This window comes from Phoenix dactylifera, chromosome 11 (assembly GCF_009389715.1).
Source record: "Phoenix dactylifera cultivar Barhee BC4 chromosome 11, palm_55x_up_171113_PBpolish2nd_filt_p, whole genome shotgun sequence".
In the NCBI taxonomy this organism is placed as follows: Eukaryota; Viridiplantae; Streptophyta; class Magnoliopsida; order Arecales; family Arecaceae; genus Phoenix; species Phoenix dactylifera.
This window is the reverse complement of record NC_052402.1, coordinates 2,754,769-2,771,723: the sequence shown is the minus strand read 5'-3', so window position 1 is coordinate 2,771,723 and position 16,955 is coordinate 2,754,769. Positions and strand designations below refer to the sequence as shown.

Below are 16,955 nucleotides of genomic sequence, written 5' to 3'. Positions count from 1 at the left end.
AGACCATCACTGGTTCCTTTTCTTTCTCCTCATGACTTCCAATGGCCTTAGGTTTTGAGATGGATTTTCAAAATTATTTAGGCATGTAGTTTAGTTTCGTTAATAAGGTAAGTAATGTATCTCTTTTTCTAGAATATTGAGTCTCACAGCTGGGGTGGCAATAGCTTTCATCGGCAACACTGCAACTGCTTCACACCTAGGCATATTGATCTCCATTAATAAATCATTGACTTGCTTTTTGAGCAGCAATAATCATTCACTTTCAGCATTGCACTATGTTGTAAATAGATGTTGCTCTCATCCAATAAATATTGCAGCCAGACAAAAGAGAGTTTGGTGCAATTTGAAAAACTCTGTAGGAGCATATGGATAGCCAAGAGAATGTGTACAGACCAGTTCAATCTATCGGCGAGTCATTCTAGTGGTCAAAAAGCATTGCCAGAACAAAATGAATAGCTCTCCAAGGGATTTTGTTTGACCTTTATTAGCCCTTGAAATATACATGATATCATTATCACCAATGAACAAATAACAGGGTGAGAAAACATTTTTGCTGCTTTTTAATACACAAAATTATATTCATATTGATACTTAGATACAATGCCGCAACAAATACCATAAGACTGCTTCCGGTGCCGGCAAGACTTGCAAAACTCAAATAAGCATTTTGGACAATCGTTGAATTTTCAACATTGTCCTTTAATAATCTCCATCAAAAAAAAAAAAAACATCGTCCTTTAATATTTGACCTTCCTGTGCTCATTCTTTAGTTGAAACTCCAAAGATTTCTTATCATGATCATCAGCCACTCTAATACCACTTACAGATGGAGAAATTTGGGTCAGCTTACTCACTGCATAATAAGGCTTTTCGTTGGTTTTTTTTTTTTTTTTGATGAGTGACTTGGCTTATATAGAATCCACACCAACAAAATTTGGGAAGCACTCAAGCTTTTCATGCACATAGCTGTACCTCTGGATGAAAATGCATGAGATCATTTATGATGAAGTTTTGGTCCACATGTAAAATCTGGATTTTCCACCAACTCGATAGTGAGATCAGGATTGGGAGCATGTAACTCTAGTATGACCTGTGAGGAGCAAGAAGAAAAAGGTCGATGCAAAATTAAAATACTTGAAGCTTAGCATATTTTAAATTCACGATCTACTAAGCCTGCTGAAATTTTGAATGATTGAGATAGACTTTTGGATTATCCATGTATTAGAAAAGTAAATTTTTGAATGCAAGATGTTAAGTCACACGTACCACAACATTTTCTCCATGTTGAAGGATTGGTGCAGGAACATAAAGGGTGCACTGAGGTCCAAACAACTGCAGGTATATATTCACATTTTTGTGAAGAAATGAAAGAAAAAAGAAGTGGGACCAAAACTGTTAGAGAACATAGTAAAATTAGAAACATGCTTAATTTTTGACAACAAAAGATCAACATTATTACCGGCCAAAATCTCCCAATATTGAAATTGTTCACAAAAGCAACCCCTTTGCTCCAACCACGAAATGATATGAATGTATCTCTAACTTGGTTTATTGAATTTATATAGAAATGACCTTTGTAAAATCCTGGTTCCTCTGAAATACTCTCTGTCACAATAAAATTTAAGGTCATACAATATCATGAGTAGCATCCAAATGATAAATGCCTATAGAATGCATGCTTCTGATAGAAATACAGTCAATATACAGTCCATTGTTGACATGAATATCACATAAATATTTAACAATAACAATTGGTGGAGCATCTTGTAGGTTGATTTTGCTGATGAATATCGGTGTTGGGAAGGCTGACAGTTTTTGGGCTCAGTAGACAAGTTATTATTGGTGATTTGACTCCAGCAACTTAGGTGTCGGATACTCGAAGTGTCCGTGTCAGTAACTACATAGGATTGAGAAGCCTTTAGTCATGTACTTGAAATCATGATCAGGAATTCCTTACTGACCTTGATGGCAGCTTAACATAATCATTGAAGGCCGCGAAAACAAAGATCTTTTTGCAGGATCAAAAAATCTCATGGTATGGTACTCAGTTTGCAATGTTGCATTACTAATAGACCCAAGATTTTCCATTCCCCATTTAACTTGGTGCAATATCCAAGTACAGTTTGCTCAAGCCTGGGAGCTGTTAGGAAGACATTTCTCCAAAATTGGTTGGGCCTCAGTATATATGTACTAGCTACTATAAAGCATTTTAATGGCTTCTGATCAATGAACAAAATACTTAGTACCAATGACAAATTAATGCAAGATCCTTAAAAAAGGGTCATAGCATTCAGAATCCTAGGAGGAAAAGCAATTCCTTGTCCTGTACTTTCTTCGGGCCTCCCCAAAAGTCACACAGAACATAATTAAACTGAAACAAATCAGCTTACAGAGTAACCTATATTTGTGCAGGCCCCACATACTAAATAAAAGGCAGGTCGGCCCCAGAGCCATTGAAAATAATGTCACTTGGTTGAGCAAATGCAGTATAAGAGATTTAAGAAATAAATTTGGCTTCACTCTATGTCATGCTTAAAGGAAGTGTGGAGCCTCCATGTAAATTTACAGTATCCTGGACAAAAAGAAAACTTTAGTTATTAGTTTGATGGGAATGATATAGACATTAGCCGACATGAGAAGCTGAATCAACATCCTTATCATGATAGCTTACATAGCCAACCCAAAGTTATGGAATCATGGATTGCTGTTCACATTTACATTGAACACATTCTTAGCATGCTCTCTAGAAATTTATTGAAATTGCACCGAAAAAGCTCTGACTCCAAACTACCTTTAGGCTTCTGATTTGCCCATATGTTGTTTCACAAACTGCACATTAATCTATAACTTGTCCTAAAGGTCTAGTTCAATAAAATAAGAGAACTTTGAAGTTTTCCTTCAAGGTTGACATTGTAGTAAACATGACTTCAAATTATAATTCTGACAATGTATACCAAAATATCATTATTAGTATAATTTCTTTGCTTTATTGAATATCAGGTACGAAATCCAATGGGATTACTCGAAATACAAAGCATGATGTTTACGGAAGCTCAATTACAACCAGAAAATTAAGTTTGTGATCACATGAAAGCACAGAGATAATCTGGGCAGTCATTAAAAAGTCGTGCATCTGACCAAATTTGGGAGGAAACAAGCAAAAGAAAAAATATATATTTTGTGGCTTGAAATATAAGAGTCAAACTAAGCTCACATATATTTAACAGAATGCTGAAATAGCAATGATAACTAATAGCTGCTACTATGACTACCTTTAAGTGAAAATGAGAACCTGCTGGAGTGATCTTTCAGACTATTCTGGATCGATATCTTATTAATTCTAGAATTGGCAACTTGCATGATAGGATTATCTTTTGAATGATTAATAAATCTCTGAAATGAGATTGGATGCATTTTCCACCGATGGAGAACGATGTTGTCCAGTATAACTGGGGACAGTATTCCCTGAGTATCAGGAGAGATTAGTGCATCAATTTCATTAAAATAGACAATATATATTAAATATAATTGGAATAAAGAGCCATAATGAATGCTATCACAGAAGCATTATTAATTTTTCCTCGAGCTTAGATATGCTGGAAATAAGTAATAACAGAACTTTTCATTTTTCAAGATATTAAAACAAATTCAAAAGATCTAAAAGAACACAAATTCTTGCTTGTGAATATCTGAGCGAACACCTGAGACAATGTAGAATAGCACAAAGTCTACCTCCACATTTTATGTGAAATCAAATTGCATTGATTTTTTGATGCAGTTTTCTAGATCCCTGCTGCCTTGCTTGTTGACAAGTATGCTGCCATTCCAGGCTTTCTTTAACCTGAAGGAATATTGCATCAAGCATAGGCATGTCTTCTCTAGATTTTCTCATCAAGAAGTCTTTGTGGCATGGTCTGTTGTGTTCGTACCAGGCACCGGACTAGTTGCCCGACGGCATGCGCCTGCGCCGTGCCGTGCCGGGCTTGTATCGACATAGTAGAGGAGGCGGGGGAGAGGGCGAACGGGAGAGAAAAAAAGAGAGAGAATGGGGAGAGAGGGAGGGAGGCCGGCGAAGAGTGGCGGAGGCTGGCGGAGGGCCGTCGGAAGCTTCACTTAAAAATCACAAAATTTTTTAGCGGTCAGACTCCTATTTCGAACGAAATAGGGGACCCGGCCGCAGTCTCTGCCTCCCGCTCCGGCGCCGGCCTCCCTTCCTCTCCCTCTCCCTACCTCCCTCCCCCGCTCTCTCTGTCTCTCTCTCTTCCTCTCTTTCCTTCTCCTTCTCCCTCTCTGGCAACGGATTTCGTTTTTGTTGCTGAAGCCATCCTGGCGTCGGTACGACCGGAACCATCCGGTTTGGGATGGCTCTGCCAACCCTGTTTTATGGTACTATCCACATCTTTCTCTCTCTCTCTCTCTCTCATGCATGCGCTCACTCTCATCAGTGTACCAACAACCTGCTAGTAGGATTGGAGACCAAGTCTCATTGGAGCAAAATTCATGGTGGGCCATCTAAATTGAAGTCTGTCCTATTAACCATTATCTGGTTTTTCTTTTAAAAATGCCTTTTACATTTGCGTTTGATTCAACAAGTGGCCACAGAATGGATATTCTGTACAACAAGATTGATGTTTTGGTTAAGCATACAGCCATACAATTTGGCTCCTCTTCTGAACTGCTCAGATGGTTAAAGTATGTTGAATGCAAAAGACAAAGTATACTTATATTTCATATCAAAACCATTTTTGCCTGCAGAGAAATTTACCTTCCTGTCATACATGTATGGCCCATAATTTACACGACCCAAATTTTCCACCTGAAATCAAAGAGATCAGAAAGCAACAGCGAATCAGAATAACTCAAAAGGAAAAGAATATATATAGGTAGGAGATTCCAACTTAGTGACAATTAACAGCACAAAGGATCTTTTCACTATATATGGGCACAATGATAGATAATTAGCTTCTTCGATGCCACCCCTGGCCAAAATACATAGCAATTTAGCAAAGAGATTCCAATTAGCAGAGCAGCATTTCAAATGATCAAAGATATGAAGGGAAGATATACAAGTTGTGTGTCTGTGTGTGATAGAGAGAGAGAGAGAGAGAGAGAGAGAGAGAGAGAGAGAGAGAGAGAGAGAGAGCAATAGACATAGAAGGCAAGAAGTGTAGAAAGCACCTCTTAGAAGATTGGGAGAAGAAAAGAATGGCAGAAGAAATGACACGAGAGTATTATCCAGCTAAAATAAGCCACATATTGCACTGCCTGATTAGCTAGCTCTTCCCCAGAATAACTGTCAAATAGCTGGCCTCTCAATGAATGTTATTGAAGACAGACAGCAATGTCGCTAGATGTTAGTGGTATATGATCTAGCAAAGATGGCTTTTACAGCTTATACTTTCATTTTATGTTGACAGCCATCTAACAGCAACAGTAGCACAGTCCCTGATAATCCATCATCGCATCTGAAGTGACTATGGGGTGGCAATGATGACTGAATGATGGGGAAACATTGTATTATCCACAACAACCATGGAGTAACACTGTATTACAGTGCCTAAGTGTTCCTCTTTTACCAAAACAGTATAAATCACTCTCACTGAATAGCCATTCAAATCATAAGCATAAGCAAAATAAACAAGACCTATCAGGGTCAAAATCTATAAAACTGGGAACATCAATCTATTTAATATTGGAGACAAGAAATAGTTACCAGAACAAATAAGCTGATGTTAGAAGAGCAAGTGATTTTGGGCATTGCAAGTGCCTTGTTTGACCATCTTTCAATTACACCAACATATCTTGGACTTCCCTTATCATCAATTGAGCATGAAACAAACACTTGGGCTCTGTCACGCACCTGCAGATAAGATATTAAATTGTATAGATTGCTTACTATTGAGGATATAACATCTTATGTCAGAGATTGCAAAGAATCTTGAGAAACCAGTTGAACTATAAACTTCACTTTTTATAAAGAATGGTTTTCAAACCTTGGGAATTGAAAGAATACTACTTGTTTCCTTTTGGGAGTATTCTGTCACATATAATACAAATCCAAACATCTGGATGACAAGTGGATTACATCAGAGATTAATTAAAGGTCATCAAACAACTCCAACCAATCAAGAGCTGCAAAAGAAACCATCGCCAGCTAAGATGTTTACAACATCTATCTACAGATGGCTTTTACCTGGCCTACCGACTCCATTGCAAGGGGATGTTCTGCTTCAACCACCTCCATTGGAGAACATATGGTATCAAGGACCTCAAAGAAGGAAGCAATTTTGCTAACCTTAAAAAGCCCATAACTTGCCCTCTTATTATTGGAAGGAACTGGGGGAAGAGCTACGCTGCTATATTTCTCAATGACTCTTCTTAACGCTGCACAATATCGCAATAAATTAGAAAAGTTGAATTTTGTGAGACCTCTATTTACATGAGGTAATGGCAATGAGTACTAAACACTAAGAATGTTTATATAGTTATGACAATGCTGTAAAAGGTAGACCAGACCATAGGCCCTATATGTTAATGAGTGCATCAAAGCAGTGTAACTGTGCTGCCCAAAGTGCTGAGTCTCAGAGGCGATCTCAAATGATATGATTGGCCAGCTTTGACAAAAATATACATTTCTCAACATAGAATAGCATAACAGTGACATTTTAAGAGTGTACATTCAAGATGGAAAAAGATAGCTATTAATGTAAATGGATATGACTGAAGTTGAATACTTCGATTACTATCAATTTATTCCAACTACGATATTGGCTACCACACCTTACTTTTAGATGCTTTTAAGCTTTGAAATGCTCATACTGTTGGCATTTTAGCTCACTGCTCCATCTAAATTTCTTACTGAACTAGTTAATGCCCTCTTTCGTATTTGGTCTGCTTGAATCTAGAAATTGATAAAATTCTTAAAAACCATATTGAAACTATTTTTGATATCAATTATCAAATACAATAGCAGAGAGTAATTATTTTTTTATCATGTTACAATGGTTTTAGTTGGGCTTGGCTGGAGTTAAAAGACTCAAAATAAAGAAGGCATTCCACCTACATTCACAATTTTCATGTGAATACAACTTGCCAGAACTGTCATTTCAATGGCTAAAAATTTATATTGTTGTTATTTCAATTGAAAAGACATCATATTGATGCAACCAGCAAGAGAAGATCGATGAGTCGCTACGTTCAAAAAGAAGAAAAAAAATCATGTCTTAAGCATTGTATACTTTTATTAAAGAAGGAAAACGCAAACAATCTCCAGTAATAATAGATTCTAAAGATGTATAAGGGTTGAAAGATTAAGTTGACCAGGACATGCCTTTGAACTTTGGGTTGTCCACATCACCAGACTCCTTGATTGGAGCATCCTGGATAGCAGGAGAGTTTGATGAAGTATTATAACTAAAGTTCCAAACAGTCTTGTAATCATAAGAAGCATTACTTACATAATCATAAGAAGTGAGGTCAGCCTTGTAATCAGATTCATTCTGACCAGTATTTGCACCATTGAAAAACTCAAAATTGGTTCCACCATGAGCCATCTGAAAATCTAAAAAGTTACATCATTCCAACAGAACATGTGAAACCAATAAATCCATTTCCAAAATTTGGACTACAACATACATAGAGTACTGCAGAACCATTTCGAGATAAAATCGTTTGCAGGGCTGCAGCTGTAAAGCTGGCACCAGTTTCTGCAATCTGCTCTCCCCAATGTGTAAGCCATCCTGTATAAAATTCCCTGCAAAACAAGAATCACTAGTAATACTTTATGAAATAATGTCGCATTGAAAAAGGGATAAGTCTACTGACGATGATAGAGCAGGCGATTTTCCTGGTGCATTGTACTTCTTCTGCAACTTAAATATTGGCCATGGATTGTCACCAGTTGAAAAATCAACAGCTGCATATCAACCATTAAAGCCAACCAGTTAAAAAGTGAATGATGACACAAGATATACAACAAACACCTTCCTAGTGCAGTTGAAATTTTAATTTCCACAGAGCATGAAATATGAACTCTATGCATCTTCACTATACATCCTGCACCAAGAATATATTCTGCACTCTATAGTAAATATGAAAATGCCGAAGAATCGCCAACAATCCAGCCATAACAAAAGGAAGAAATGAATGAATGGCTGGTATGTGTCTATAACAGCAACAATGGCTTAGTTCCTTCTGAGACTTAGTGTTACATCATCAAGGAGATAGGAAACCTGATAACCTAAATGGATTAACGGACTCCATTTGGTTATATGCTCTGGCATTGGCAAGACTTTGCTGATTATCTCAAGGATAAAGAAAACAAAAGAGATCTAAAGATCAACAAGCATCAGACCTCCTCACTAAAGGATCTTATAAGTTCCCTACTATTTTTCTCAGACAATACGACAAGCCTAGGCACACTATTTCTAGATCTTAAAGATAATTTGTAGCTTGCAATCACTTAACCTAGGCCCTTATGCACCACACGTTTTTATTGTCACCAAGAATGTTTAGATCGTCCAACATGGGACGAAAGCAAAATTATCTGTCATCCAAATCTTTCAAGACTCACATGTTATGCTCTACAAATAAGCCTGTTCTAAAAACTTTTGACTCAGGATGTTACCGACTCCAAATCTTTCAAGACTCAAATGTTATGCTCTCAAATAATTTGTAACTTTTTTCCATTTTAAGAAGGTTTTATCCAGCATCTGAGTAAAGTTAGGAGTTCATTTTCTATTCTCTATAGTCTATATGCCTTAGTATGAGGCCCTGTTGAGAGTTATCCTATTTCACTTTGTCCATAACAAGCCTAAGCACCATGATGCCAGCAATCAAATTGCATGGAAAAAAATGCACCCTTCAGAACTTGGCTTGCGCTACCATCCTTTGACAAAGTTTATTGGAATTACTAGCGTAATTCCAATAGAGGATTACAACTCAAACCTATGACCTCTTGCATTCAAAATAGAGCTTCCACTAATATGACAAGGTCTCGTTTCGCATCACTTTCACTTTTTCTATTTTCATAAATAGAAAAATAGTATTTCTATTTATATTTTTTTACCTTTTTTTTACATGTAAACATGCATGGTATAGTCAATTATTTTTCAAAAACAAACAGGGTGATGGGGGTGGAGACAATAGTAATTGCAGCAAAGGCAGTGGAGGCAGCACTGGTGTTGGTGGAAAGTTTCATGGTGATATAGTGGCAGTGATGATGATGGCGGCTGTTGTGTGGTGGAGGCAATGACATCAACAATGCGACAGAGGCGATGTTGATAGTGGCAGTGGTGTGGTGTAAGTGGCAACAATAGTGATAATGGCAGCAACAGTGGTGGTTGTGGTGGAGGTGCCTGCGATTTGGTGGAAGCAGTGATGATGGTGGCAACAACAGTGGCAGTGGCAGCTGCAATAGTGGTGGGGGAAGCAACAATTGTGGTGGTGGTACAAAAACATGAGTTTCTTTTTTTTTTTGAAAATATTAAAACGATTTCTTACTTTCATTTTTTGGAAATAATGAAAGTGACTTTTAAAAAGTAGAAAATAAAGGCAATAGTACCAAACATGAATTTTTCTCAATTTCTATAATTTTATTTTTAATAATAGAAACAAGAAATAAAAGTGCTGCAAACAAGCCTAAATGAACTTATTTAAAAAATATGGAAGATTAAAGATAAAAACATTTATTATGAAACACAATTTGCTTAGAAAAAAAAATGCCTAAGAAGTCCAACATGGCCTCTTGTTGTGTCAGCCAATGCATATGTTTTCAGTGTCCTCTTCAAACATCCTCTTCTTCCCAAAGTGAAGCATGTAGCAATGAATGCAAACTGAATCAAATGACTTGTGGGTTATCATGTATTCCTTCAAGAATGATATCTCTAGTCCTTTTGATAATTAAAAGTTCCACATCAAAGAATGATGAGTGCTTCAAGAACCTTTCTCTGATCTGACAGTCTTTCTTGCTTTGAAGATATGTTAAATCAAGCTGTTTCACCATATACAATGGGGAATAAATTAAGGAAAAGATCTTATATGGAAACATAAATTAATTGTCACATGATACAAATATATAAGAATAGCAAGCCTGGAAAAGATGAATTCTAGATTTTGGGATTACTAAGAATGCATGGTTTTGCTTTTTGGTGAGATTTTATAAAAGCAACATCAAACCACTAGACTCACCTGAGAAAACACCCTCCTCAGGAATAGTTCCCTTTTCTAGTGCATCTTTAGAGCCACCATCCGTAGTATACCTACAACATGAGAATAAAGCAAACATCTAATTGTTGATCAATTCCCTAAGTTGACATAAGAGGCTTCAGTCAATGATGGCAACACATAGATGGCTCCTCACCAGCAATGCAGTAATATAAGTTTAAGTAAAAAAATATAAATGAATTGGATGCTATGACAAGAATATAATTAACTTGTACTACAATTTTTAGTTCCTAAATAACAAGATAGCAGGAAGTAAAGAAGTCAAGCCTCATAAATACACAGCACATCGAGACGAAGTTTATAAGAGACTGTTGTTATGAGTTTTACCACCCTGGGGAGTTCTAGAGTTCTCTCACATATTCTTGCATGTAAAACTGTAAACACATATATAGAAGCTTGGCAGCTTCTAGAGTGCTGATGTGAGTGAAAATACTTCAAGTGTATGAAAACTTGTGAGGATATTTGACAGTGAATAATGCAGCAATCCACTAGCTAGGGTTAACTAGTTTAGCCTAGCATATGACTTCTAAATTATAGTAGCATTTTGGGATGCAGTTGATGTAATACATGGAAAGTCAATTATTTTCATGTGAAGTGCAAAACGTATATATATTATCTATAAGAACAAATATGTCTATAAATGCAATATTGGAAGAACTTTGTGGTCAGTACTTTCATAAATGACTTAATTTTTCATGACTTCTAAATGCTTGTATGCTTGCTGAAGCAGCACATCATTGTTTACTGGGACCAGCCGACTTCTTTAGTTTTAAAAACTCAAGATCTGCAAGGTTTTGTTTACGCAAAAATCTGCAAGGTTTTGTTTACGCAAAAATCTGCCTTTATGGTAGCGAATGGTAATAGAAAATGCTCTTATCTGGATATACCATTATTAGGACACCATCAAGTCATCTAGCAACTTCAAATTTCAATCTTTCTTGAGTGCCAACCAACCTGGACAATGGGACATGACACAAAACACAGCAAGGCACTTTCTTCACGGCAATAAAAGGAATGTCAAGATTCTCTGAGCCAAAGGCATCAAAAGTAGTCCACCATTTAACCCAAGATGTGAAATAGTACAAGGATAAATTTGTTACAAACTTTCTGATTGTTGTAGTTTCCAAGAAATTTTCATTGTTTTATCTTAGTTGTAACTTGTAACGAAGGATTCAAGATCTGGTGCCAGCACTCATACCGGTCTGGTCCTCTGTACCAGGATGCTCCCCTCTTGACACTCAAGAAAGGCCGGCATCATATATGGTACCAGGATGCCTCTGAGGCTTTTTTCTTAAACAGATGGTTTTTATTGTTCAGGGTTACGACCATTTTAGCCAATTAAATAGGTATGGTTATTGATCCAGATCTGGCAGCAATGTAGTAGCATGTGCTCATTAAAAGTGGAAACATGCTACAAATTTTTCTTCCTGAATTTTTTCTGTCTTATTTTAATAATTAATTTATTCCAAAGAAATATAAATGTATAAAGAATAAAATACACATTAAAGAACAAAAGATATCATCTTGTAGGTTGATTCCCACCCTATAACATATATAAATTTTACACCAAACAGAAAAATCTGGCATAATTTTTCTTATTTTTGTAATTTTCAATCAAATAAGTGGCTACAAAGGGAGGGTGGATGACCTTATTGCATGGGTGATGATTTTCGCATAGAGGAGGCCGAATCTAAAAGAGGGGAGGCTAGATCTAACACCTCCTTTCCCTTCTTCCTCTCTCCCTTCCTCTCTTTCTCTCTCTCTCTTTCTCTCTTTTCCTCTCTGAGCTCCCTCCCATGACTAAACCAAATGGACAAAAGAGAGACATCAGCAGACATTCCTTTTTTGTAAGCAAGAACTGGCTGTCCTGGCTAGCTTACTGGCATGTCCCAACCAATATTGACCAAGATGGAAAGGATGTCCCAGTTCATGAACCAACCAGCATCCCATGGGCATCTCAAGTATTATTCTCTCATCGGAATAGTATAGTACCGGCAGGATGCACTGGGATTGATAGGACGTGAATCCTTTGTTATATATCTACTCGTCTGCGTATAATGACATGGTAAAAAAGAACTAATGAAGAAATAAAAATAAGGAGAAAATGCGATAAAGAATTTTGGAGAAGAGAGAAGTCAAAAAGGTGCTATAACCAGATGGTTAGATATCAAAGCAAAATGTATGATAAAGAATTTTATAAAAATGTGATCCACTCATCTCCTGAAAACCATAATATCCAGCTGGTTAGATTGAGAGTACAAAGAGTGATACTTTCCTATTATTACTGCATTTAAATGGGCCTAACTAAATTGAATATATTTAAAAAATTGACTCATAAATATTGCACTTATGTGTACTAAATAAGTGGTCTAGAAAACTTAGTGCACCAGATCATCACCAGTCAATGAAAAATAGGGAATTCAGGGAAAGCACCAACATAAGGTTCCTTCAAATAATGCTAAATTTGGACTAGTAAACCACTTTATTGAAAACTCGCATTATTTAAAGTTCGTATAAAATGCATCTGGCACATCAGCAGTCAGCTTGTTGTGCTACATTCATTTATCATATGAGTTTATTCTGCATAAGTTTTGTATGCCAGGTTAGGGTTGCTGCTTTCAAGCCACCACAAGTGAAAGGATGGATCGGGTTTGGGTAAATTCTCCTGGACATGGAAAATTGACCCAGCCAAAACCCGAATCCATTGCCACCTCGGAAGGCATGAATACTCAAATTAGTCTGACATAGGAATGTTGAATGAAGAAATCCAGGATATTAAACCAGGTGGAGGATTCATGTTCAATTCATGGAAATACAATATTAAAAGGAACGGAAATCACATACAGAACAATATCATTCCCAAGGTGCCTTCTGGCCAAAGTCACTAGGTGATGGAGATATTTCTTGTCATCCCCATATGATCCAAACTCATTTTCTACCTGGCAAAAATGCCATCAGGTTAGATTATTGGTAAAAGAGAGTCATCAAATGGCTACACTTTTACATATTACTAAACTAACCAAAAAATTGGTTGCAAAACCAGTTAAGAATAAATGGAATCAATCCAGTCACCTGAACCATAATAATAGGACCCCCATTCTCATACAGTAGAGGAGACATTTTTGGAAGCAAAACTCCCCACCATCTTTCGACCTGTAAATTTAAAAAAAAAACATATATAGAAATTTGATCTATCAGTTGTTCTCTGCAGGGTTAAGTTCCACACTTGATAATGTCAAAAAGAAAAAGACAAAAGAAAAAGTATGATCTTATATATGAATTACGGAGTTCTCATTTATTTAAGAAAAATGCGGTAAAATCAATTATTCCTTACTCAGTAGAACTGTATATGTATCATAACAAGGAAATTGAGACACAAAGAAACAGCCAACATTTCACAAACTACATTATTTTACTTGAGCTTTGCTGTAGAAAGAGAACAAATGAAAATATACAATTTCTATAAAGAATCTGACGATAAAGTAATTGAGCATATTTTTTTTATTCATCAGTTTTTAAATCTAAAAGTCACATGATAACCACTTACCAAAAAAAATCATAAGCATAGATTATGGATGAAAAAGTAACTCATCATCTAAAGTTCACATGGTCAGAGAATAAAGGACATACCAACTGAAGGAATTCAGGATCTGATGATCTCAGTTTGAGAGCTGGTTCTATAGCTAGCAACCACGCAGGAAAACCTCCAAAGTCCCACTCTGCTAAAAAAGTGTACGTCAATATGACCTTTGAACAGGTCAATACAAATGTAAAGTAATTCATGAAATCAGTTTTGCACTGCAGATTATCTACATAGTTTCGATGTTAATTCCTATATCTGGCATATCATATCGTCTCCTATCAGGACGTGGCACCACCATTGCTGGATATGGAAATGGGACCAAAGCTCAAAATATCGACATGGGCAGAAAAAATAGAATGAATTGCTAAAAGTTGCACGATTAACAAATAACAGAAGGAACAGCAACCTGGTTCACAAATTGTTATAGGGGATAGGTGTGACTCACCTGCACAGATGTAGGGTCCTGCACGTAGCATGACAAGAAAACCTAATTCTTGTGCAAGCTTCAAAAACGATTCGATATCTGCAATACCCTCAAAAACCCATTTCTGGGGTTCTGGTTCATGTAAATTCCAAGGAACGTAGGTTTGGATGGTGTTCAAGCCGAGTGCCTTGGCTCTTAAAAGTCTATCTTCCCAGTACTGCACATAGAAAGCATGTACTGCACATAAATATAGCACAGGAAACCAAAAAAAAGGAGTAATAATTAAAATAAACTATTAATTAGAAAGTAAATAATGCAAAATCAAAGGATATACAGAAATTCATTGATGCGATTATGATTGATACTGCAGCAATACCATTAATGCAGTTCTTGAAAAATAATAATTCTTTGTTACAAATTTGAAAGAAGTTAAGCAGGTGCCATCATGGATGTCATTAATTACTTTGACTGGAGAACTCAGAATTGGCAGAGAAAGAAGGCAAGTAATTAAAAAATATATATATATCTTGATATTTCTAGATATTAGTGAGGAATGACGCAATTCGGGACGATAATTGGACGTTACTTGATCCTTTCACTATCTAATTGATTTAACCGTCCTCGAGAGAAAGTTCAACATCCCAACAGAATGCTGCATAGATAAGAGAGCGAATTAAATATCCAAGATCGATGAAACTAAGATCATAATGCTAGTATCCACTGGCTTTCCTGGTAAGGCAACGAAAATCAAATAGCAGCATAAAGAGAGAGTAATTTGGGGGGGGGGGGGGGCGCAAAAACCTCAGGAAGAACACGAAAATAATGCACATCGCCGCCGATGATCTGAAAAGGTCGGCCATCTTTCCAAAACATGTCATCAGCTATCCAGAACCCTCGAGCATTGCCCTGCTCCAGAAGCATATTAACGATAAAAGATCGCATCAAGAATGTGCGCGATTCTTGATTGGAAAACAGAGCACGAGGAAATAAATCGGGGTTGCGGGAGTTGCTCCGAAGTTAGGGTTTTAGCTGCCCGTCCAGAGATACAGAGAAGAGTAGAAAGCGGAGAAAGGGGCGTACCGAGGAGAGATGGTGGCGAGAGGAGGAGAGGACGGGGAGAGGGGTGAGAGCGGGGGCGAAGGAGGCGAGAGTGATGGCGGTGAGGAGGGTGAGGAGGATCTTGATGCTCTTTTTGGACGCCATCCAGCGCTTCCGGATCGTCCGCCCGCCCCCGCCCCCTCGCCCCCTAAGCATGTCCGGCGGGGCAGAATCCGGCGAGAATCGCGTGGATCCGGTTCTTTTGGGAGCTGGTCGGAGGTGGATCAGTCTCGGATCATTCTCCGGCCAGATAATTCCATGTCTTGAACTCCGTCATTACTCGGTCCATTATGACCACGTAGCAGTTGGTGATTGGTCAATTCGAATCTAGATATGTCCTGACACCTACTATCACTCGTGTATTGCGTTAATTCCGGATTCGCGACATACATGAGATCGATGAACTAATCGGTCACCTACAACTCTACATATGTATATATATATATATATAGAGAGAGAGAGAGAGAGAGAGTTATTTTAAAATGTCATCCCTTCCACCGCAAGAATGGGATGAACAATAATATAAAATGTCTTGCATTTAGTGGATGCTTGAATAGCCATTTTAGATCTAAGTTTCTAAAAATGTTTCGTCAGCTGTGAATAAATGTTTTTTTTTTCTAATGAAGAATTATGAATATGCCGATCATATACTCTATACTATTAGGAGACCGCATCTTCGAGCACTTTTTTCGCTCTAACATATGTAAGTGCTTCATTGCATAATTACCATTGAAGTTGTGTTTGGTCAGGGACAACAGGAATGAAAATAACAACAACCATGTTTATGGGAATAGTTATGCTATGAGTTATTCTAATTTTTGCGAGACTACTTTCTTGTTTAATAAAAAATTTGTATCCATCAAAAGAACAAAAAGTAAGAAAAAATTATAATTTATGATCGTTTTGGATAACAATAATTGGCAAAACTATTCCTTTTTGTGGTGTTTGGAACCTTATAATTAAGTTTCTTTTTTAAGGAAAAAAAATACTTGTTGCATCAATCCACTTGTACAGTGAGTATAAGGTCTAAAATATAACTTTATACTAGTGAAACATCACTTGAAAAACGGGCATAGACTTGGAATAAGCTCTACATAGTCAAACCATCTTATATCCATTTTTGGGCATAAGCTATTCCTTATCCATCCCAGAATAAGTTTATCTATTCTTTATGCTCATTTCACGATTTTTAATCATACCCCTAAAAGTTAATTTATATTGTCTATTATATTATATAAAGATTATAATATGTCAATCAACATGTTATATAGTATTACTAGTATAAAATACTAAAATATAGTAAATAATATTATAGTATATTATATATGATATATAGTATTATCAGCATAAAATATAGTATTCCCATCAAAGAATATTATTATTCTTTTAGTACTCTGATAAAATATTATAATACTATTACATTATATTATAATATATAGTATCTAAATATATCTTGGTATTCTATAGTATTTTTTAATAATAATTATAAAATAAAAATATTACTACTTATCAATATTATTTACCATATTATAACTATTATAAATACTTAACATTGTAGTGTTTCTATAGCATCAATATTACAACATTTTTAATATTTATATAATATTATATTGCACCATTATAACA

General features: G+C 36.4%; 1 protein-coding gene across 2 annotated transcripts; it reads right to left on the bottom strand.

Annotated features, from left to right (window-relative positions):
- Positions 1–480: 480 nt before the first annotated feature.
- Positions 481–15,723, bottom strand: LOC103721532 (beta-galactosidase 8). 2 transcript variants are annotated; one of them, XM_039131260.1, is made up of 19 exons: positions 15,312–15,723; positions 15,033–15,137; positions 14,253–14,448; positions 13,855–13,943; positions 13,297–13,377; positions 13,069–13,163; positions 10,189–10,259; positions 7,825–7,915; positions 7,636–7,753; positions 7,458–7,553; positions 7,331–7,379; positions 6,296–6,384; positions 5,994–6,065; positions 5,714–5,860; positions 4,766–4,816; positions 3,273–3,465; positions 1,460–1,605; positions 1,267–1,332; positions 481–1,090 (listed from the first exon to the last, which is right to left on the bottom strand). In XM_039131260.1, exons 1-19 carry the CDS (start codon positions 15,483–15,485, stop codon positions 995–997), a joined length of 2,025 nt encoding a protein of 674 aa, XP_038987188.1. In that variant the 5' UTR covers positions 15,486–15,723; the 3' UTR covers positions 481–994. The 2 variants fall into 2 exon arrangements, with proteins under 2 accessions (XP_038987188.1, XP_038987187.1); XM_039131259.1 differs by having other exon boundaries at positions 6,194–6,384; positions 15,312–15,721.
- Between the last annotated feature and the right edge of the window lie 1,232 nt (positions 15,724–16,955).